At 41.2% G+C, this 25,291-nt stretch overlaps 1 protein-coding gene across 1 annotated transcript in view; it reads left to right on the forward strand.

Moving 5' to 3' along the window:
- The window catches only part of RYR3 (ryanodine receptor 3), a 743,078-nt gene that overhangs the window by 328,933 nt on the left and 388,854 nt on the right, over nt 1-25,291 (forward strand). Inside the window, 6 exon segments of the mRNA XM_030213678.1 lie at nt 919-1,022; nt 7,395-7,530; nt 12,406-12,586; nt 13,342-13,447; nt 17,340-17,460; nt 22,263-22,432. Of these exon segments, the coding sequence (XP_030069538.1) occupies nt 919-1,022; nt 7,395-7,530; nt 12,406-12,586; nt 13,342-13,447; nt 17,340-17,460; nt 22,263-22,432 (818 nt within the window).

The raw sequence follows: 25,291 nt of genomic DNA on the forward strand, positions 1-25,291 counted from the left end.
AGGTCTTTGGGGGCTTGGAGGGGGAGGAGTGCTGGAGGTGGGATCGGAAGTGCTTGAAGGGATGAGAGGGGGGATTAAAATTGCTCCAGGGGATCATAGGGAGATCAATTGTGCTCGGGGGGGGGGGGGGGGGGAGCAGTGCAATGAGCTTTGGTTTATGACTGTTAGTTATGAGGCTGCCGTCTGATATTCAAAACCAGCACCTGCATAGCTAACCTAGCAAAGTTAGGACTGCTTTATATGTGGTCCTACATTCTCAGTTAACTATGCAGTTGCTGGCACCAGTGGCGTTCCTAGGGGGGCTGACACCCGGGACAGATCGCCGATGCACCCAACCCCCTGGGTGCAGCCCCCCCGGTGCAGTGCGACCCCACCCTGGCGAAAGAACCCCCCTCCCTGCTGGGGGGGGGGGGGTGCCGTGCGCTGGTCAGAGGGAGCATGGAAACGAATGAAGCTGATGGCGCACAGCACCCCCCCAGTGGCGTGCACCCAGGGTGGACCGCCCCCACCGCCCCCCCCTTGGTACGCCACTGACTGGCACTCACATAACTCCTTGCTCCACCTCCTTTAATGCTCCTGAACTGTCCACTTGGGACATGACCAGTGAGTGCCAATATTCAGCACACTGTCCAGCCAAGTGCCACTGAATATTGGCGGCTAGGCAGGCACAAGAGATTTAAACAAGCAGGAGGCTCTCCTGTCCATTTAAATCACTTTGAATATTGACTGGTTTAATAATAAGACCTACAAACAGAACATTACAATAATCTAATGAACACAGAACCTAAGCCTACATTAGAGTTTTCAAAGCAACATCTGCAATAAAATGTAAGAAATGAGGAGATCTAACCTGTTGATTGATTGTAATTGCTATTCTGCACACATATCATTAATGTGATCTGATTCTTGTCTCTCCAGCATCCCCGTCCATGAGAGGCTCCACACCGCTTGATGTTGCTGCAGCATCTGTGATGGATAATAACGAACTGGCACTAGCACTGGAGGAACCAGATCTAGAAAAGGTTTGTGAGGGTGTAAAGGTGAGAGTATATTACGTTAGAATAAGAGCTCATTTTGTAATATATATCTTCAGTATTACTCTGATACAAGTGTCTCTTTAAATGCCAAACCTCAGAACCAATGTAAGCGGACCATTATTAGAGATTAATGTGAAATGGAGAGGCTTACAACACAAGCTTTTATTTATTTATTAACAATATTTTTATCCCATGCAATCACAAAAGTTCTAGTCGGCTTACAAAATGACATCCATAATCAAAGTACAAAATAAAAATATAAGACATTAAACATTTGTCATTTACCCTGATAAATATTATAGCGCTCCTGTTCAAGTTAACCAAACATAAGCTTATATTCTGCTAAGTGGCTCCATTTTAATGTCAACAAGATTGAAAACCTTAGTTGTTATAGTCTTGCCTGAATAACTCAGTTTCAAGTTCTCTCTTATAAAAACCTATCTCCTTTTTACTTCTTCATCTTAAGATTCTTGGACTTCCTGCTTCTAAGTTTGGCTGCCAGCTCAGAAATGGCACAGCTGGATGCTTACTATGGGGTCCTTTTATGAAGCTATGGCAAAAGGGGGCTGGCGTCAGCGCGTGTTTTTGATGTGCGCCGAGGCCCCCTTCTACCTCAGTGGGTAAAAGGCAGGTTTCCCTTTTCTTAAAGAAATGGTTGTGTGGCAAGTGAACCACTTGCTGCGTGTCCATTTCGAGGGGGGAGCACTGCCTGATTACCGTCGGGTACACACTGGCACATACAAAAATTGAAATATTTTTGCAGTACTGTAAATGGCGCATGCTGGGGTATGAAACTATCGTGGTACTTCCCTATTAGCGAGCGGTAAGCCCGCGTTGGGCTACTGCATCTTCATAAAAGGGCCTCTGTAAGACAGTAGAGAGAGATTTTATCAGATTCTGGGCTGGTAAGAAGGATGATAGGCCAAATATCATAAACTGCTTGCGCTAGAGTTGCACTATTCAAGGTCTCCAGGGCATCTTTCATTACCAGATGACAAACTCTAATGTAGAAGAGTGGCCTCCTTAGCTGGAATGTTATAAACCAGTCAGTAGAGCCTGACAAAAACTACTTCAATGAGCACTAAGTGTGAGAGTGGATGGCACCAGCTAAGACTGTAAAGTGGAGGATTTGGAATCACAGTAGAAAATGAAAAGAAGCCTTAAAAACCAAAGGACTATTTATTTACATTAAGCTCATGCTTTTTAATCAGTAGCTTAAGATTAGTTGCGTTCAAGTACAATAGTTATTTTCCTATGTCCAAAGGGCTTTCAGTAGTGAAAGGCAATTCTATTGCTGCACACCTGCAGTTATGTGCACCATGTGCCTGTAAATGCAGCAAAAACTGCCACTTATGAACGCAAGCACCCTAAGTACTGTTTTATAAGGGCACACATAAGTAGCATAGTGCACAGTTGTAAGGGGGTATACATGTGGCTGTAGCGTGGACAGGACATGGGTTTAAGAACATAAGTGTTGCCATACTGGGACAGACCGGAGGTCCATCAAGCCCTTTATCCTGTTTCCAACAGTGGCCAATCTAGGCAGATGGATGAACCATGTCCTCAGTGATGAGTGAGAGCAGACAATGAATATATCAGTACCAGGACTAGCTGAAAATGGTTGTAATATTGTTGCATCTCAAGGTCTTCCAGAACTAAAATTGGAACTGAGAAAGTCTCCTAATACCACACAGCAGAGAACAATGAACAAAGTCTGTATTCATTCTTCACATTCTGGAAACAAATTTTTGGTTGTAGTGGCAAGGCCAGAGTGCCATGTAGCAGGAATCCTTGATGGTTTGGTTCATAGTGGCTTGGTTCGGGCCTCAGCTGCACAAAAAGGATAGAGAGGTTGTAACCCTACAGCACTATCTGGTTAGTGCCACTGAATATCCTTCACACTGGCTCTTATTTGGTTGGCAGCATCTGCTAATCAGATAACTGCCTTTGAATATTAGCACCTAAGTTTTTTCCTATATAAGTAAACAAGGCCCCTAGTGTATTGTCACTGACTTCCCTCTTGCCAACAGGGGTAAAGTGAAGGAGCTTGGGTAAAAGGAGAAACTACACTGGAAATGTTGGAGGATTTTAAAAAGAAACCTCTCTTGAAAAGATGAGGTTCACTGAATTTAATAAACCAGTTTGTTTAATTTGTGTGAGAAGAGTAAGTCTTGGTAGTGAGAAGTCGCAGAAGTTACTTGAAAATTGCATGTTTTTCATTGAATGTTTTGTAGATTTCATACAGTGTCAGACAAACATGCTTTAAACTGTAAAAAGTGGTCAACTTTAAAACATTTTAGGCAATGTATGATTTTTGAAACCTATCTAGTGTGTACGTTTTGCAAAGATTTTTGATCTAGTCCCCCACTTTTACAGATTTGCCAGGTATATTCTCATTTTTTGTGCTGCAATCAAGTCATTTTTCTTTGCTGGCCTATATTTTTTGTGATATTTTATTGTAGTTTTGTTAAAACAGATTTTCCCAAATTTTCTATTTCTAAATTGTGAGCATAATAGATGTTTTTTCAATCTTATTGTGTTTGCTCCCAAAATAAATGAGAGATTTGGATTAAAATGGTGTTTTGGGTATGAAAATGGTGTTAGTTATCAAATAAATTATGTGTGAAGGATATCATAAAAACATTTTTTAGTGTATTCCATTATAGCAAAGTATAGCAATGTAATTAGTGGAATCAACATTAAACTTTCTCATGTTTGTTATTGTGAGTCTGAAAGTCAACATTTATTTGGGTCAAGCTTGCGTGAAATGAACAAGTAAACATTACTCAACAAAGTAACAGAAGATTTGTGAGATTTATGAGATGTGTTTACTAACAAAGGCCCCTGTTTATAAAGCTATTGCTATGCGGCAAGTCCAATACAGCCTATTCATAGCTTTGTAAACAGGAGGGTAAGTAATGCAGGACATTGAGATAAACATGGGAAAGCCACTGCTTACCCTGGGATTGGTAGCATGGAATGTTGCTACTATTTGGGTTTCTGCCAGGTACATGTGGCCTAGATTGGCCACTGTTGGAAAAAGAATACTGGGCTAGATGAACCATTGGTTTGACCCAGTATGGCAAAACTATAATTGCATGAACTGAAACAGGGGTTTGGCAACTGCAGGAAAAGTGGTATTTCATGGCTTCCAGGTACTACTACTACTACTACTACTTAGCATTTCTATAGCGCTACAAGGGTTACGCAGCGCTGTACAAGTTAAAACGTGGGGAAGGACAGTCCCTGCTCAAGAGAGCTTACAATAACACGTAGAAAGGTAATTTTAAGAACAAAGGAATGAAATCTAGTCAAAAATGATTTGATGATCTAAAAATAGTTGTGGTTAGCCAACTTCAGAAGACAAGTGCCAAACCACTAAGCTAGTGAGTCTGCAATAAGTATAAACTTTCAATGTGTGTGCATTTATAGCTTTATATAACCAATAAATTGTCATCTTTCAAGCTGCATACCTATGGATAAAACAAAAAAATTTTTAAACCCCAAAAGTGTGCTCTAAAGAGTTGTCTAGTTTCGTCCTCTAAAATTTCATACTTTAATCTCTTTCCAGTGACTTATTTATTTCAGGTCTACTTTTCAATTTTGAAACCTTATTATCTAAGCAGCCGCTGGGCTTTTGGATTTATAACTTATATTTTCAGAAAGCTCTCATCTAGGGTTATATTTGTTGTTTGTAAATTTTAAAAATAAAAAAGCTTTACAAATTGGGGATCAAACCCATAACCTTCTACAGTAAAGACAAGCACCAAACCACTATGCTACTCAGTCAGTCTATAGTAAGTGTAAACTTTCCATATAGTAAGTGTAAACTTTCCACTTGAGTATATTTACAGCTTTTTATAAAGAATAAAATCCCATCTTTCAAACGTCATACCTATGGATAGAAGCTAAAAATTGAAAACCCCCAAAAGTGTGCTCTGAAGAGTAGTGTCTATTTTCTTCCTCTAAAATTTCAGGCTTTAATCTCTTTCCAGTGACTATTTGAGGTCTACTTTTTTTATATTTTCAACTCTTAATATCTAAGGAACAACTGGGCTCTGCAAATTATAACATCTTTTCAAAAAGTTCTCATCTAGGGCTATATTAAAAAAAACAAATTTGATGTGCTAGCTTTAATTTGATTTTTTCGTATACAGTATTATCACAGTTTACATGAAGCCAATGGACTTTAAAGAAAATTCTCAGAGATGGCATCTGAGTTTTGTGATGTTCTATTGTTTAAAAAAAACCATGTCGTACATCCAACAGTTATGGCTCTTGGGTGGGGAGCCATGCAATTTGGGGGGGGGGGGGGGGGTCCAAGGATATTATAGTATTGATGCTGGGATGATAATCAAAGGAATTTAGGTTAGGCCAGAAGTGAGTGCATGGAAATCTGGGTGAGGTGATGGGGGAAACATATGGCACCAAGAATGAGACATGCCAAATGAAATGTGAAACAAGAAGTTCAAGGTAATTATTGCATCCCTGTCTGCCCCCCCCCCCCCCCCCCCACTTGGCTGGAAAAAGTATGCACATTTTCACAGTATATACACTTTTTCTCACACAAAAGGTCAGGTCAAGGATGGAAAAGTGTGTGTAGAGATTACTTATTTTACACCTCCATGCATGATTTCTGTCACATACTGTGAACCTGCTCCCATGTAGATGTGAAATATCTGAGTATTTTGCATCTGTATTTGGGGTTACGGCAAGGGTCAAAAGCAGCAGGGAGGTGTGGCAAAATGTGCCCCCCTCTCTTTGTGCTTATGCCCCTTTTCAAGGTCTGGCTATGCCTCTGTTTGCTGCTCTGTCCACACACCTTCCTGACACTAAACAGATAGTGCTAAGGTAGTCAGGAAGTATGGATAGTGTCACTGAAAATTCACAGGGAGTACTAGCAAGGAGAATTATCTAGCTGCCAGGCTGATATTTGGTAAATCATGCTTCGAAAGTGCTAAACCCCTCCGAGAAAAGCTGCATTGGCTCCCAATCAAAGAACGTATCATCTTCAAAATCTGCACCTTTGTCCACAAACTTATCTACGGCATAGTCCCAGGATACATGACAGACCTCATAGATCTACCAACTAGAAACAGAATCAGATCATCATGATCATTTCTAAACTTAAATTATCCAAATTGCAAAGGACTTAAATACAAAACAATTTATGCATCCATGATCCAGCTTCTCCTACGTAAGCGCACAACTATGGAATGGACTCCCAAAAGCTATAAAAACAATCCATGACCATCTAAACTTCAGAAAATCACTAAAAAACAACCTCTTCAAAAACGTTTACCTCACCGATCCAACGTAAATCCCCACACCCAGCAACACAGAACAACCAATGATCGTACTGGACAATATACAATCTTCATTGCCTTCGACCTTCACGGTGCCTGACACATACCTACCTCATTCGACCATAATTCAACTTTGTATTTGTTATCAACCAACTGGCGAAAGCCTTTACGTTACCATGTAAGCCACATTGAGCCTGCAAATAGGTGGGAAAATGTGGGGTACAAATGTAACAGATAAATAGTCCTTAACGCTACCTTGATTTTGTCTCGTATAACTCTTCACAATGTAATCCATAACCTGAATTGTAACAAATTGTATTTCCATCATTCATAATGTATTGTAAGCCACACTGAGCCCGCAAAAAGGTGGGAAAATGTGGGATACAAATGCAATAAATAAATAAATAAATGAACCATCCACATTTTAAAAGACAAATTCTGCAAGGAGTTTCACTGTGAAAATTAGCTTGAAAGCATCTGTGGGTCTGAAAGCTTTGTGAACATTAACATTATATCCTCTCCATGCCTTACCATGATTATATTAAGGGGATAATCAGTGCAGAAGGTGTCTAGAATTATCAAGGTTTGTTCATAGAATGTATTTACCCATCATTGCTTTTGTTGCAGTCTTATCACTTGACAAATTGTCATATACCATCATCTCATAGGATTCTATTGCCATATAGGTTACACATAACAAGATTTATTTCTAAGGTTTACTCATCTGTATTCTGCTGGATCAGGTCCACCTTTTGGACACATTTCAGCATACTGAGAATATGAAGTTGCTAGGTGTCGAGATACTAGTTCCAGGAGAGGCTATATTTGTGCATCACATGCAAAGGGTACCAGTTGTCTAGAATGCATTGGCTACAATACAGATGAAAGCAGGTTTTATTGTATGGAAGCACTGGAATGTTCTCAATTCCACAGGAGGGGGGGGGGGGGAGAGGGGGAGCACTTCATACTAAAGGCATAGTGAATTTATTTCCATACAGTAAACATTAACATGAGTGTGCATGCTCAGCTCTAGATATTCTGCTTCTGACAGGTAGTGATGTACCTGGCTGGCTGTGGGCTTCAAAGCTGCCCCATGCTCCTAGCGAAAGGATACCCTGACATCGGTTGGAACCCTATAGAGGGAGAGCGCTACATCTCCTTTCTTCGCTTTGCTGTCTTTGCGAACTGTAAGTAACCATTTCATCTGTTCTACAATTCGAAGATGAAAGACACTCCCTAACAGGCAAACAACATAACACTTCTTTGTGTCTAACCTTTCTAGTAGTCTCTTATAATTGTACAGTTGGCAAGACATTCACTAACAGACAAACATTATAACACTTTTTTGTGTCTAACCTTTCCAGCAGTCTCTTATAATTGCAGTTACTCACTGATAGTGTGTACATGTGTGTGTGTGTGTGTGTGTGTATGTGTGTGTTTGCACATGCATGCATCTACATAAGCGGAGAAAGAAGGATGTTTTCATCTAGACCTGTTTCAACTACGTCCAGCATACAAAAAGGTGCCCTGATTAAGCACTGACCACTGGAGGGTTTAAGACATGACCACTTCTTAATTTCCCAGTCGTTACTGACCTCCTCCCACCACCCTAAGAACTGAAATTGACAATGGATACCAGGCTCCATTCTTAACAGAGCAGCAAGCAAATGTAAGGAGTAGCCTAATGGACTTTGAACAGCGGGACCCAGATGTCACTCCCACTTTAATTTTTTTATTTCTGTACAAATATGTGAGCACTCCTGGCAAATAGTAATACCTACTGTACCTGAATTTATAAGACACCTGCAAGTGTGATGGCTGTTGTAGTGGTGTACCTTTAGGTACAGTAGGTTTTTATCTGATCCTGGAGAGCTCACAATAACATAATGGAATTAGGGTGAGATTTGTACCCGGGTCTTCTTGTTTAAAGTCCATTGCACAGACCACTAGGCTGCCCCTCTATTCTGTAGGTACATCTGAGTGGCCCTTTTTGTACAAATGATGCCAGACAGAATTTTTTGTGCCTGCTTTTTTGGCATTGTAGTCCCTCTCTGACAATTGCAACTGCTATAATAGATTTGACGTTGTGGTAGGTTCCCTATCACTGTGTAACCCTGATGACTGCAGTTCTCTCTTAGGTTTGTTGTCTTTGTAAGTCCTTTGTTACGCCGTAAAATTGTTGACTACAGTTTCTTATTTATAATGTAAACCACCTTAACTGATTCTTATTACATTGTAAGCCACATAGAACTGAACTTGATTTGGATAATGTGGGATACAAGACCAAATAAATGGAAATGGACATTTCACTTTGTAAAATGGCTGTTCATTTTAGGCATTTTCAACAGAAAAATAACCTTTTAATGTATTTTCAAACAGCAAGTCCCAAAGTTTTTCCTGTTCAAAAATGGCTGTGAGATGGATTTTTTAAAAATATATTATGAGCAGGACTTCCCAATTTTGACTTGGTCATTCTTTCAAAACTGCCCCTCTATGATAAAATGGGGGAAATGTTTAGCAAAAAAGTAAAAGGAGTATCTACAAAGATTAATAGTTTACATGAACATTGTTTAAAAGTAATATCCTGAAAGTTCAGGCTAGATATATTCTATGCATTCTAAAAGGCTATTATAGCCACAAAAAATCTTTCAAAAATAGAGAGTGGATTGGCGTGAAGAAAATAGGAAACAGCATAAACGCTGGCAAGTTAGATGTATGTCTTTGGTAAGACAGGCAAAAAGAGAATTTTAAAAGAAGCTTATAGAAACAAAATATCATAATAAACCTTTTTCAGGTATATTTGAAGCAAGAAGTCTATGAGGGTATCCAATGGACTAGTAGATGACTAAGGGGTAAAAGGGGCACTCAGGGAAGTCAAGAAAAGAATAAGTGAATTCTTTATTTCAGTCTTTGTTGAGGAAAATGTAAGGATGCTACCTATGTCAGAAATAGTTTTTAATGGTGATGGTTCAGAGGAACTACTACTGAAACAAATCTCAGTAAACCTGGAAAATATAATAGGAAAAAGTGACAAATTAAAGAGCAGCAAATCACCAGAACTGGATGGTGTACACTCCCAGAATGCTAAAAGAACTCAGAAAAGAAACTGCACATCTGCTGTTATGATTTACAAGTTATCATTAAAATCACCTTCAGTACCTGAAGATCAGAAAGTGGCCAATGTAACACCAGTTTTTCAAAAAGGCCTCCAAGGGTCATCCAGAAAACTATAGACTGATGAGCCTGGTGTCATTCCCAGGCAAAATGGTAGAAATTATTATAAATAAAACAAAATTGCTGAACGTTTAGAAAGTTATGGCTAAGTGAGGCAAAGCCCAACTGGTGAGGCAAGACTACCCATGGCCAAATCCAATCTGCTACATTTTTTTTGAAGTAATGAAAGAACATGTGGCTAAATATAAGCCAGTTGATGTGGCAGGGCATTTTCAATTTAATGTCTAAATCTGATTTTGGACATTTTGCTGAAAACGTCCAAAAATCAAGTGGCAAACATGGCCATTTTCAAACCTAGAAAATATCTTTTTGTTTCAAAAATGGCCATTTCCTTAGACATTTTTTAGACGTTTTGTGCTCAGCGCATTTTTCTTTTATGACCATTTTCGAAAACAAAACAAAAAAAACATCAAAGAGAAAAATGCATATGTCTATCTCATGCATATTCATTGTGGTCCAAGCCCCCCCCACACTCGCCCCTCCCTCACATGTCCTAATACCCCTAAACGGACAAGTTGGTAATTCATTGGTGGTCCAGGGGGGTCTTCAGACAGGAGTAATGGCCAGTTGCTCCAGCAGTTTGCCACCTTTTGCAAAATGGCACCCCCTAACAGTTGTCCCACGTGACTACCAGTAGGGATTATGTTCCCTTTAGGAGTATTGAGACATTTTGAGGTTGGGGAGGAAGGAATGGGAAGCTTGGACCTTGTTAGGGGTGGGGGAAAGAAGGTCTTTCACCTTTTGGGGATGGAAGGTTGGGGGTGGACAAAAGGCTTTATCAGGGGGTTGGGGGTGGGGAATGTGCATTGTGAGGGGGGGAGCTTGAGGTGCTAGCCGGGAGCATCAGGATGTGGCTTGGCAGCCTGATGCTTCAGGCCGTTAGGATAGTGCTGCTTGTGGGATGGCTTACAAGCAGCGTTATTCAGTTACCATGCTAGTCATAAATCTGCAGGACTGTTATACTGCAGGTTGCTGATACTGTGGTACATAACGGCACAGTAAAAGGCGATCTAAGTCCCTTTGTGACACTGGCAACATACAGATCTTTGAGTTTTATGATTTTCGATCAAAGCTCTTAACAACAACGTACAATTTGGGATTCAACTTTTCATCTCCAAATTGGTTATAAGCTTTTATAATTCATTGAGGGATCCTTTTACTAAGCTGTGATAAAAGGGGGCCTGCACTAGCTTCAGCTTGTGTTTTTGATGTGTGCTGAGGCCCCCTTTTACCACAGTGGGTAAAAGGCTGTCTTTTTGTCTGGAAAAGAAATGGTCGTGCAGTAATTGAACTATTTGCCACGTGGCCATTTCGGGGGGAGCACTTACAGCCACCCATTGAGTGCCAGAAATGGTGCACACAGGAAGTGGGAACTACTGCCGGGCTCCTGTGGTAGCCATGTGGTAGTTCCGGATTGGTAGACAGAAAGCCTGTTGCCGTGCAGCAACCCTTTAGTAAAAGGGCCCCTGAGTATTTTAGACAGTTTTTAGTTAACTCACTTTTAAGAGATAAACATATTTATTTCTATTTTTAAATAATTTATAAAGGTTGTTTCCAACGTGCATATCATTTAGTTGGAAACTTTTTTTTAATGAATCCATGAAATGACATCATTAACATGGCTTATGGTTAATTCAATTATTCCCTTTATTAATTTATCTATAAGACATACATTTATCAAAATTTAGTTATATTATATATGTATATATTGGTATTTGAAAGTTTTGGAAATAGTGTTTACAATGATATGTATCAGTATGGCTAGATTATTAAAATACTGATTTTGTGTTCATGTAATTTCTTTAAATTATTTTTATTTGTATTTAAGGCAGGTTTAGGTAGTGTTTACTTTGTATATGCATTTTCAGACAGATGTAGTCAGTACCCGTGATGCAACCATTTGCCAAAACGTGGCTGTGTCAGGTTTGGTTGATTGTTGAATAAATCTTCTCTGTTGACATACTGGTGTCTTATGTCTCCTTCATATCTTGCTATGCTTTCCTGGTTCCTCCATACCAGGCTATCATTTTGTCACAGACAGTGTCCTTTTGCCTCTTTTTTGGAACCACTACTTCTTTGGTGCTGAATACCAGTATTGTACAATGACCACCACCATCACTATCTAAGCATTCAGCAGGCATAAACTAAACATATACCAGCCAATATTCAAAGCGAGTTAACCGTCGGGAACAGCCGCTGACCGGTTAACTTGCTTGTATGTGGCTATCATTAGTGGCGCTGAAAATGACCAGTTAGTGCTGAAGTGGAAGTCAGCTATGTCGGAGGCATTTCAGGGGTAAAATCTGGTTAACTTCCAATATTCAGAACTAACCAGCCATATTTAATGCATAAATAGGACCGTATAAATAGCTGTCTTATCATTATTCGCTAGCCCATAGCCGGTTAACTCTGAATATTGACTTAACTGGGCATATGCTAGCCGGCTTTTAAAAATACAGAATTCAATGATGAAGCCCGCACAAGGCCTGCCATTGAATTTCTGGTTGTAGCGCCGGGGTGGACAAAATTGCTGTCCACCACTGCCTCAATATCGACCGGATAGCTTATCCAGATAGTGACTAAAAATTGCTGCTATCTGGATAATTTTGGAGTACCAGCCTCCCTCCCGACTACGGATAGTATCAGGTTGATCAGAGGGATTTTCAGCCCAATACTATCTACTGAAAATCCACAGTTAAGGAAGTTAAACATTCTCTTGCTGCTGGTAAACATATAACTTCTTGGAATGTCGTCCCAATGAATTTTTTTACATACAATGCATGCATGACACTTGAGTGACAGTTGACTTAATTTTTTCTTGCCTTTAGGTGAAAGTGTGGAGGAAAATGCAAGTGTAGTGGTGAAGCTGCTGATCCGGAGGCCAGAATGCTTTGGCCCCGCACTTCGTGGGGAGGGGGGCACTGGTTTGCTGGCAGCTATGCAGGAAGCCATTACCATCTCTGAGAATCCCTACCTGGATCTCCCTTCACAGGAGTTGAAGAGAGATGTGTAAGTTTATGTATCTTGATAACCTTGCAGGTACAGAAGATTCCTGAAACATTGCCAGCTGAGGACCCTTGTTAGCATAACCCTCTTGCTATGTATAATGGTCCCATAGCAACCCTGGATACAGAATATCTACATAACCCAAAAATTTATATTACAGTTTCATGTGATTTTAGATCATTGTCAGTGGCAGTCCAATGTACAATATATACAAAAGAACAGCAATTTTCCATATACTCTCTGTGGATAAAAATCTACCTAGGTACCTGATGTCGCAGGTTTGAATAAGATTCTGCAGTCAGGACACTGGGATACTTCAATAGGTAAAAACCCATTCAAAACAGGAAATACTAAGTACTTATTTATTGCATTTATATTCCGCATTTTCCCACCTATTGGTATGAGGCGGTTACAAGGTATTGAGTGGAGATAATAGTTCAATAGAGACAGCGAGAGTTTGTAGAGGTCATTCGGGGAGGTATTGAACCAGGTTAAGACATTGGGAGAATCACTGTGGTTTATATGCTTCATTGTTAGAGAGTTTCAAAAAGGGTCGATTAAGGTCATAACATAGTCGAATAGGATTAAATCATTGGTCAGGCTGGGTTGCTGTTCCAGAGGACAGTAGGTACATAGTATGAGCAAAATCTAAATTAAAAAGAAATGATGGGAAAGTAATGGAGTGTAGGTATGGCAAAGAATTAGTCTAAAAACTGGTATCTAAAAATACATTGAAAACCTGTGTGTTTATTTGTCAGTGCTGACTTGGATGAAGAAGAGGAGATTGTGCACATGGGAAATGCTATTATGTCATTTTATTCTGCACTTATAGATCTACTGGGACGCTGTGCACCAGAATCACATGTAAGTTTCACTCACTTCTTAGCAAGCAGCTAGACACACTGGCGGTAACTTTATAAGGGACCTGTGCATGTAAAATAGCATTTATTTGCTCAGGCTGGCTGTTATAAAATTGCTCAAGGACCAAGGTAATATGTGCATTTTCAGTAAGTGCACAGCCAAGTGGAGGTAATTTCATAACAGGGTGCCTATACAAAATGTCCCAAAAAAAGCACCTATTTATGGCTTTTTACAATAGAATCTCAGAATTAACCCTTGTCATGAAAATGCTCTCCCACAAATTTGCAGGTGTTCTGTTGGAGAAATGTATGCATGTAGTCAATGTTCTCTCTAAGCTGGGTGGGAGTCCTCCGCTGCCCCCCCCCTCCAACTTGGACCGCTGTCCCCCACCCCTTTACCTTCCTGCATCTGCTCCTTCCTCGGTCTGTCACTCTCTTGCTCCAGTGTGCCGGGACCCGGGTTATTGTGTTAAAGCAATCACCCAAATCCTGACACACAGAAGCAGTAGAGAGACAGACCCTGGCGCCAGGTCCAAGGAATCATGCCACCCCCCCACCCCCAGCGGCCCTGGAACAGTGCATGTAGTCTATGTGAGTAATTTGCAAATGGACACCAACATTTAGGTGCCCTGAGGCCATGAGGTAGCAGCGTATTTATTTCTATGATGGCAGCTGAGCAGCTAGATTCCATTATAAAATGCTAGCATTACTCAATATTTGCATGCATAGCATTTATGTGCCTGCATTACACTGTCTATACATCTGGAATAACTGTGGGTATGTAAATGCAGCAGGAGCATGCACAACTTAAGTATTCTGTAAGTTACATGTGTAAGTGGGAGTTCTACCCATGCCTAACCCATCAGTATGCCCCCCCCCCCCCGTTGCATGTATGTTAGGTGTACCATTATAGAATAACACTGAGGCACCTGCTGGCACTTTTCTGGGTAACTGTACTCTTATACACATGAGTGCAGGTATTCTGTACATTTATGTGCAGAAGGAGTGTGTAAATGCAGGTGCCTAGATGACATAATTGCCTTTTATGATTATAGCAGTGATTCCCAAACTGTGGATTAGGGCCCCAAATGTGGTCACAGAAAGAGGGGCTGCTCTCCCTGCCTCTGGACCTTTACTATGATCTGTGTTCAATAGTGGTAGTCAATATGGGGCTGTGAGTCAGTGAGTCACAGGCCATCCAACCTCCTGCTGTGTGGGCTTCCTGTTAAACTGGTGTACTGCTATGGATTTACAGCATGCTTTACTGACACAGACTACTCAGTAATTACTGTGGATTCTTTTGGATTCGTATTAGGTAAATGAGACCTTTATTAGAGGTTCTAAAATCTACAATGATTAAGCTATATACACACAATGATTAGCTATATAACTAAAAAGAAACAATACCTATAAACAATCATTACTTCACTGGTCCCTAATCTCTACATCCAAACAATGCTAGGAGCTTCTAGACCAGGAAAAGAAGCAATAATACACTTTATTATACATACGTCCATCACTGATCATTACATCATCCAGGCTCTTATCATCAGCTGGGGGGGGGGGGGGCCCTGTTCATAGTGAAAGCCAGGAGTTTCTTTAACTAGGAAATAGGGTTCTCTGCGCAGTTCGTACGTTACTCACAGACTAGCTCCAAATTTCACTGATAGAAACTCCCTTTTTTATTAGGCTTAGAACTCATGTTCAGAGCTAAGGAAAATTACAGAATGCTTGAGAATTTCTCTGTTTAGGTAAACAAGTCATACTGTGGGAATGTGGTCACATGTTTCCCAGTCCAGGTGGCCAGTCTGAACTCGAAAACAGGCTCCACCTCTCCCTTCACATACAGGGAAATGTAGTCTCCTGTGTCCTCATTTTAAAACGCCGCAATGAGGACACAGGAGACTACCTTGACACAGCTGATAGCAAAACGTAGATCTAAGTCGGTGGAATAGCATCTCCAGTTTGACTAGCTGTTACTTTGAAAGCTAAGTACTTTAGTAAAACTTATTTAAATCTTGAGAGTGAAAAGAAATTATATATATAAAAAATAAAAAAAGAATACTATGAGGATTGCGGTGGTGCCCCTTGAAATCTGCATGGCTCAGTTAGCCAATACGGAAGTGTGTAAGTGTGTAAATTTTCAGCAGAATATAGGTGACTAGGGGGTGTACTTATCAATGTGAGCTACTATTAAGATGTGTTAGCACAGGTCCCATTTTTATGCTATGAGATCTAATTACTAATAACCAGGGTTAACAGTAAAATAACATGTCTTAATGGTAACCCACGTTGATAAATTCCCCCTTAGGTTTGGAGCACAGAATTCACCTAAATCTAGACAGGCAAAACTGAGTTTCTTAGATTTAAGCCAGCTACATTAGGTTGCTTAGGAGTCAATATTTAGCATGGTAGACAGGAGAGGCTCCAGCCTACTTAAACCACACTAAGCAGGATGCCCACTGATATTCAGTCTATGTTGGCAAACGGCATATATAATTTCATCTAAAGAAGGGAGCTAGTCCATCATATCGTCAAAGTTATTGCTCAACTTCACATCAATACAGGTCTACATAGGCCTTTTTCTTATATATTGAGTGTTAGCTTGATGTGAAGTTGAGCAATAACTTTGACGATATGATGGACTAGCTCCCTTCTTTAGATGAAATTATATATGCCGTTTGCCAACATAGACTGAATATCAGTGGGCATCCTGCTTAGTGTGGTTTAAGTAGGCTGGAGCCTCTCCTGTCTACCATGCTAAATAGTGACTCCTAAGCAACCTAATGTAGCTGGCTTAAATCTAAGAAACTCAGTTTTGCCTGTCTAGATTTAGGTGAATTCTGTGCTCCAAACCTGGGTTACCATTAAGACATGTTATTTTACTGTTAACCCTGGTTATTAGTAATTAGATCTCATAGCATAAAAATTGGACCTGTGCTAACACATCTTAATAGTAGCTCACATTGATAAGTACACCCCCTAGTCACCTATATTCTGCTGAAAATTTGCTGAAGCCTCAGCAGCCAAAATCAGGCTGTTGGGCTGTGAGGGAAATATTGTACTGTGAGAAATGGATGAAGGGAATACTCTGGGTTATTGAATTCTGAATGATGCTATGTAAGAAGATTAATCAGGAGAGATCAATGACAAAATGTGGTTGAACGCTTTATCCCTACAACCGTAATATGCATACACCAATTAATAGGATAGGTAGGCTGTTCCAAAGGACACAAGGGACTCGCAGTGATTCATTTGTAATGTTTTATTAGAAATACACCAAAAGACTCAACAGAACAGCTGTGTTTCAGTGCGTAGGCACCTGCCTCAGGATTCTGAAAGTACAGTATATATTAAATGGATACTGTACATCCGATCCTGCATACCTTCCAGTTTAGTCTGATGGCTATTCTTTGTGCCTTTTTTGTGAATTGAAGTTTTGCACAGTGAGACTTTGCAACATCGTCCATTTCCCTGTATGCAGGATCGGATGTACAGTATCCATTTAATATACACTGTATTTTAGACTCCTGAAGCAGACACCTATGCACCGAAACACAGCTGCCTTGTCGAGTTTTTTGGTGTATTCTAATAAAACATCACAAACAGAATCACTGTGTCTCCCTAGTGTCCTTTGGAAGAGCCTACCAAACCTAGTCTTCAGTGTGTGCATAAGAAGATTAATCTGCCTTTTGAGTGATTCTTTTTGTCTTCACATTTGCACAGCTGAGTGTTTGATGATTGCTTTCCGACAAATTTCCAGCAAGTGTCTTTGTATGGAGTTCCTGTCAGTTACCAAAACTGATGACAGTAGGAGATATGTAAAAGAATTTATAATGTTAAGCAGCAAAGTATAAGGATACTTATGCTATAGCTTGTCATTGTCTCCTTAACAGCTAATCCAGACTGGGAAAAGTGAAGCTATTAGGATTCGCTCTATCCTTCGTTCTCTGGTACCTACAAAAGATTTAGTTGGGATTATAAGCATACCACTGAAACTGCCTACCTTCACTAAAGGTGAGTGACACAAGCTGCCCCAGTAATTCTGTAGCAGCTTTCTCTTCATACCAATCTGTTTTGTTTTATGCCCCATCTCTGCCCAGGATTATTGTGCCAAGCTATCCTGTACCCCCAAGATTGAGGCATTTTCTAGTAATAAGCTCCTCAGTACTGCTCTCGTGTAAGGGGACATAAATTAGACTGAATGCTTTCATCTCCTTCTGTAGTACCAAGTTTGTCAGTAGTCCTTCCTTATTAGGATGTGCACAGATGAAAAAATGAAAATTAGCTACATTTTTCTTATGGGTTATTCCTGATTTGGGGGTGTTTTTTTTCCAGTTTCACATATTTGTTTTAATAGGAAATTTTAGTGTGCATTAAAGTGATTTAATGTACATGACAAATTAGCACTCACAATTAGCATTTTCAAAATATTTTAAGATGCACTAACAAACTGATTCCCCCCCCCCCCCCCCCCGTTTACTAAGCCGCTCTGCAATGCCAACACAGCTCATTCAAAGTGAATGGGCTGGGTTGGCATTAGCGCACTGCAGCTGCTGGCGCAGCTTAGTAAACAGGGAGATGAATGAGTATCCATAACTTAGGATTTATACCCATGCCCTTTCCTACAGAACTGAACTCTACAGTACTGCTCTTATATAAGTGGATATAATCAGGTCTTACACCTTTACCTCTTCCTCCAGCACTGAGCTTTTCAATACTGTTGGGGCATAACAGGCTGCATACTTTCACCACTTCCTCCAGTACTGAACTCTTCAGCATTGCTTTTTATTTCAAAAGTCTAAGGAGGAATGGAGGCTCGGTCTATGCAATGTATAGGATTTCATTTCTGAGCTATCCAGTACAGTGCAGTTGTATTCCATGAGTGTGAGGTAACTTGTAGCTTTCTCTCATTAGGCTTCTTGTAGGGGTTCAGAACAATTATAGAAGAGCTACTCAAAATAGTAATTTGCTAAATAAAATATTTAGTTTACCATCTTGGGATATTGCCTATCATTATAATACCAAAGTGGTTTAGGGGCTGCTTCTATGTTTATGTGTACAACACTGCAACGTTAGGGACATGCACAAATAACAAGAAAGACATAAAACAAACCTCCTAGACACACATTAAATACAGCCCTATTAATAATCTAGGTTTTAGTATTCTGATGAAATTAATTCATTTTGAATTACAACTGAAATGTGTGAGCTCAATCCAAATATTTTTTTAAACTTGCTGGCAGGCATCTGTAGCAAAGGCAACAACAATACAAGGTACCACTCCTGGATTTGACATTGTGGAACTTGTGACATGGATTTCAATCATTTCAGTAGATAGAATTGGAGATTACAAATACTACTAGTAATCATTTCTATAACACTACTAGATGTACACATTATATGCAGGTACTTTCTCTGCCCCTAGAAGACTCACAATCTAAGTTGATGTACCTGGAGTTGTAGTGGGAATCAAACCCAGGTCACCAGGATCAAAGCCAAATGCACTAACCATTAGGCTATTCCTCTACTCTCATGTATCACACCAGGAATAGCAAAAAAAAGTCTCCACTATGGAACTGGGTAACTTGGTAGCTACGCAAGAGTAGTATGAAGACCTCAGGGCAACAAAAGAGGGACAAAGGTCTCTAGCAATGTCATAAAGAGTGAAAGCCATCGTAAGAAGGTCAAAATGGCATAAACAGAGGAATGAAGACCCCAAGTTACTGTAGGCCAAGTGTGGTTTGCCATTAATTACACTTATCCCTGTCTCAAATTCACAGTTGGCTGACAGTAAAAATGCTGAGAATGAGGAGTTCTATGCACGTAATATTTATTGTAGGAATAGCAAAATTGGCAAATACTAGAATGACAGCTGTTTTCTTAGCAGCAGATTTGTTACAGCTCTAATACAAACTAATATACAATTCCCTAAATAAACCTAAATACCAGTGTATCACAAATTCTACCTTGCAGTTCCAGTGCCCAAAGGAAAAGTTATCTAGCTGACCCCCAAGCCAAGAAAGAAATAAAACTAAACTGTGCAACCTTTTGAAGGCAGGGAACAATGTCTGCTTCAGGTCCAGTTTCAGGAAGCAGCAGTTGCTCCACTGATGAGGCAGGATTTATTTGTTGTGCTTGCTCCAGGCATCTCAGGATGGTGAGCCATACATATGATCCTAAAGGTAATGTCTCAGTGACATATGGAAGAGTTGATGAGAAAATACAGTGCTCTTAAGAGCCTGTGAGTCTTAAGGCGTTGCCCTGGGTGGCAGCACAAAGATGAGGTGCCCAACCAAAAGCAAGTAATGTCCAAAAGCAAATGGTAGACAGACATTTCTATTTGTATCAATTGTTATTAGTGCTGTGTGCAAACGTCTGGATACTGGAAGCAGTCTCTCTTATGGTTGGATCAGAGCACACCGGAGTTAACTAAACAAACTAGACATCATTTATCACTTTCAAGTCAGATGCACAGTGTCTTCAGTGATGAGATCTGGGATGCAGATGAGGAATGTTGGTGTACCTATACTGACTCAAGATAGTGGTGACATTGTTTCATCTTGAAGATCTTCAGTGTTGGTCTGACGCAGGGCTTTTTTTGAGGGGTACTTGGGGGTACTGAGTACTGGCACATTTTACCATTGTCTGACAACATTGACCCATGGTCCCCAAGTTTTAATGAAAGAGCTCAGGCTCTACACAACAATTCTGCCTTGTCATAGATTCTGGGACTGGTTGCAGGGGGTCTGGCTATTGTGGGGTGAGTCCCTCAGTAATCACCCCACCCCTGAAGAGTGGCCTGGCATTTGAGTACCTATGAGTACTGGCACCTATTTCGTTAGAAAAAATGCACTGGTCTGAAGGCTAAGAAGGCCTGGGGCATCTGCATCTCTGCATGTACAAAGCAGTAAAACAAAGCACAATGCCTCTTTCGGTCTTCATGCACAGGCAGCTTGTCAATTTTGTAATGTCACATATCCAGAGTGCTATGCTGTAGTTAACCCATGATAGTTTGGTTCTTGTATCACATTTGTGTTCACAAAAGGTTGGTCAGGTTCTAGTCATACAGTACCTGGAGGGGGCACAGCAACACCAATATTGACAGGAGAACCCCAAGTCACCATGAGAGGGAAATAGGAGCACACACATTGGCAGGAAGGCCCCCCAAAGCATTAGAAGAGGGATAAGCATTGTAAAACTCTATTTAGATTTGACAATTCCAGAATCGTTTGCTGGAAACCTATGTTTTGGTCCTTAATGTAGCATAGGCTGAGCTCCTACTTACCAACATTGGCAGTGCTCTTTTCAGCTTATTTTCTATCAAGCTTCTCCCTAAGGAGTGTGTTTACTTCACCAAAGAACCTGACTTCTCTCTGACACACAAACTTAATGAATGCCTAGCCTGAGCCATGAATGTTTTATTTGCCTTCTCTCTGTCTGTAAACCTTATCATTTTTACATATTTTTCTCTGACTCCAAGAGAGAAAAAGCTAGGAAAATGGTACGGATCCCAGATCATGATAAACATCATCAGCCATGGGATTTGGAAGTGAGGCTTAGATAGGCTTTTTTGACTGCATGTCAAATTGTTTCACATGGTAAAACAGGTGACTCCTGCTTCTTCCATGTCCCTTGCCAAGGTGGGTCTATTTGTCTGGATATCAGACTTATTGGGAGTTGAGCCTGTGGCCCTTCAGTAGTGGAAGCTGAAAGAACAGGAGTTGCACAGGTAAGATAGAAGTCATCCCCTCCCCTCCCCTCCCCCCAAGGAAGCACATTGGATAACCATAGGATGTGTCCTGATTGAGTAAGTAAATGCTGGTCCAATGGGCACCTCTGGGGGCTTGTGTTGCTGCCTTCTGCCTGTAGGATAATTATACATAGACTTCCACCTTGACTGTGCATGTCTATTTTCCATTCTGAGATGTAATTGGTCTGATCCCCAGTGAACTTCCTGCTGACCCAACAAATACATGTGCTCTTTTCCTGGTCCAGTAGACTATAATGGGTAGGGAAATGAATGGATGTTCAGGTGATTTTTGACTCAAACCCATTCAGTTTGTTTACCAAGTGAAAATAGGTTTTGGATTTATCTCATGCCTTTTCAGTAGTAACTCAAGGTGAGCTACATTCGTGTAAATTATACATTTCTCTGTCCCCAAAATGCTTACAAGCTAAGGGGGCCTTTTACAAAGCTGTGCTAACATGTTTAGCTCGTGCTAAAAATCAGCTGGCGGTAAACGCTGAGATGCCCATAGGAATATAATGGGCTAGGGCATTTAAGCATTTACCGCCAGCTGATTTTTTACTGTGAGCTAAAAATGCTAGTGCGGCTTTGCAAAATACCCCCTAAGCTTCTAAAGGTAATGGAGAGTTAAATGATTTACTCATGGTCACAAGGAGAATCAACAGGCTTTCATGGTTCACAGCCCACTAATGTGTGGGGGTAGAACAGAAGAAGGAAAAATGAAGAGGGTCACAAGGGGAATAGTAGGTTAAACAATACAAAAAATCTGAAGAAGAAATGTAATATAATAGAGAAAGACAAGAAGTATAATAGCTGTAGTAGAGTACTACTGTCTGCTGATCCTTTGATTGCTCCTCTTGACTTTTAAGGGTTGTCATGCCTCAATTGTTCTATAACTGACTGGGGCATCAAAAAGCAGCCTCATCAACTAATTATATTGTAGCTTTTCTCCATCACCACATAAAACCAAATTCTAAAATCTTAGCATGAAATATTCCATGCTTTGTTTTGGTATTCTGCAGTTTATCCATATTTTCCAATCTGAAGTATGCTGTTTTATCTCTGTTAGATGGAAGTGTCAGTGAACCAGACATGTCTGCCAGCTTCTGTCCTGACCACAAAGCACCAATGGTGCTCTTCCTGGACCGGGTCTATGGTATTATGAACCAAATCTTTCTCCTTCACCTTTTGGAAGTAGCGTTTTTACCAGATTTAAGAGCATCTGGCTCTCTAGACACAGTAAGTAACCTTGTTATGTGTATCTTTGTTTTTACTTTTTTAATGCTAATGATAGGGTTAAGAGGTCAGTGCTGCTCTACCTACGGTAGTCTATTTCTTGTAAGAAGTTATAGAGAACAAATGAGTCAGAGGCAATATCATGTATTAGGAATAATTTAATACATGTGTAATTTAACTTTCAAGAGCTCAGGCTTCATTCCTCAGACTGTTTGTTCAGGTTTGTCTGTGAGGAGCTCCTGTTGCTGCTGTAATCTGGCCCAAGTTTTCTCACATTTTCCCCTCTAGTTTTTTCTTCTCTTACAAGCTAATCGTTTTCCTCTTCTTTTGTGTGTGTGTGTGTTTTAACATGAAGTTTGTTTTTTCCCTTTATTGTTTGTGAGCTAAGGTTAAACCAGTGGCATACCTAGCACGGTTGCCATCTGAGGTGAAGCACCCTCTCTTCCAGTTGTATCACTCTCTTTTCTTCAAGCAGTAAGGGGGGGAGTGCCGCAGTCTATATGCACACGGCTGTTGAATCTGCTGGTCGCCTGCCCTGGAACAGGAAGTTGACATCAGAGGGAGCATGGGACCAGCAGAGATGACAGCTGTGTGTATGTGGACTGTGGATCTGTGACTGCTCGATGTATACTGCCTGCACCTGGGGTGGACTCCACCTACCAACCTGCTGTTGGCACGCCGCTGGTTTAAACCCTCCCCTACTACTACTACTACTACTACTATTTAGCATTTCTATAGCGCTACAAGGCATACGCAGCGCTGCACAAACATAGAAAAAAGACAGTCCCTGCTCAAAGAGCTTACAATCTAATAGACAAAAAATAAAGTAAGCAAATCAATTATTGTGTACAGGAAGGAGGAGGGTAGGTGGAGGCAGGTGGTTACAAGTGGTTACGAGTCAAAAGCAATGTTAAAGAGGTGGGCTTTCAGTCTAGATTTAAAGGTGGCCAAGGAAGGGGCAAGACGTAGGGGCTCAGGAAGTTTATTCCAGGCGTAGGGTGCAGCGAGACAGAAGGCGCGAAGTCTGGAATTGGCAGAAGTGGAGAAGGGAACAGATAAGAAGGATTTATCCATGGAGCGGAGTGCACGGGAAGGGGTGTAGGGAAGGACGAGTGAGGAGAGATACTGGGGAGCAGCAGAGTGAGTACATTTATAGGTTAGTAGAAGAAGTTTGAACAGGATGCAAAAACGGATAGGGAGCCAGTGAAGCGACTTGAGGAGAGGGGGTAGTATGAGTAAAGCGACCCTGGCGGAAGACGAGACGGGCAGCAGAGTTTTGAACCGATTGGAGAGGGGAGAGGTGACTAAGTGGGAGGCCAGCAAGAAGCAGATTGCAGTAGTCTAAACGAGAGGTGACAAGGGTGTGGATGAGGGTTTGGTAGAGTGCTCGGAAGAAAGGGGCGGATTTTACCGGTTGGTTGTAAAGAAAGAAACGACAGGTCTTGCTGTCTGCTGGATGTGAGCAGAGAAGGAGAGAGAAAAGTCAAAGATGACCCCAAGGTTTCGAGCCGAGGAGACAGGGAGAATGAGAGAGCCATCAACAGAAATAGAAAACGGGGGGAGTGGGGAGGTGGGTTTGGGGGGAAAAATGAGAAGTTCGGTTTTGGTCATGTTTAATTTCAGGTGGCGTTGAGACATCCAGATAGCAATGTCAGACAATCACGCTGAAACTTTGGTTTGGATGCAAGGTGAGATATCAGGGTTAGAAAGGTAGATTTGGGAGTCATCAGCATAGAGATGGTAGGAAAAGCCATGGGATGAGATTAATGAACCAAGGGAAGAAGTGTAGATAGAAAAGAGGAGGGGACCAAGAACAGAACCCTGAGGTACGCCGACAGGCAGAGGGATAGAAGTAGAAGAGGATCCACCAGAGTGAACAGTAAAGGTGCGGAGGGAGAGGTAGGAAGAGAACCAGGAAAGGACAGAGCCCTGGAATCCAAGTGAGGACAGGATATCAAGGAGTATGCTGTGATCGACAGTGTCAAAAGCAGCGGAAAGATCAAGAAGAATGAGGATGGAATAGAGACCTCTGGATTTAGCCAGTAATAGGTCATTGGAGACTTTAGTAAGAGCAGTTTCGGTTGAGTGGAGAGGGCGAAAACCAGATTGTAGTGGGTCAAGAATAGCATGTGAGGAGAGAAAATCAAGGCAGCGGCGGTGAACAGCACGCTCAAGTAATTTGGAGAGAAAAGGGAGGAGGGAGATGGGTCGGTAATTAGAGGGACAAGTAGAGTCAAGTGAAGGCTTCTTAAGGAGAGGTGTGACCACAGCATGTTTAAAGGCAGTAGGGACAGTTGCAGTGGAAAGTGAGAGGTTGAGAATGTGACAGATAAAAGGAATAAGAGCAGGTGAGATGACATTAAGAAGGTGGGTGGGAATGGGATCAGAGGAACAGGTGGTACATTTTGAGGAAGAAAGGAGAAGTGTAGTTTCCTCTATAGTAACTTCAGGAAAGGAGGAAAAAGAATGAGGGGAAGGAGAGAGAGGGGAACGGACTAGTGGAGGGAGAGGTGGCGAGGTAGAGAATTCAAGGTTTATCTTTTGAACCTTGTCGTGAAAGAATTCAGCAAGGGTCTGAGGAGATAATGAAGGGGGAGTTGGGGGAGGGGGCACCTTGAGGAGAGAGTTCAATGTGGTGAAGAGAAGTCGAGGGTTAGAGCCAAGAGAGTTGGTCAGTTGGATACTGACCTGTTTGGCACGTAAAAGAGCAGATTGGAAGGTGGTCAGCATGAACTTAAAGTGTAGGAAATCAGCAAGGGCCCGAGATTTCCGCCAGAGGCATTCGGCAGAGCGGGTACAGGAATGTAGGTAGCGGATATTAGAAGTCAGCCAAGGTTGGGGTTTTGTGCGCCTTACAGGGCG

Source organism: Microcaecilia unicolor, chromosome 9, assembly GCF_901765095.1.
Source record: "Microcaecilia unicolor chromosome 9, aMicUni1.1, whole genome shotgun sequence".
Classification (NCBI taxonomy): Eukaryota; Metazoa; Chordata; class Amphibia; order Gymnophiona; family Siphonopidae; genus Microcaecilia; species Microcaecilia unicolor.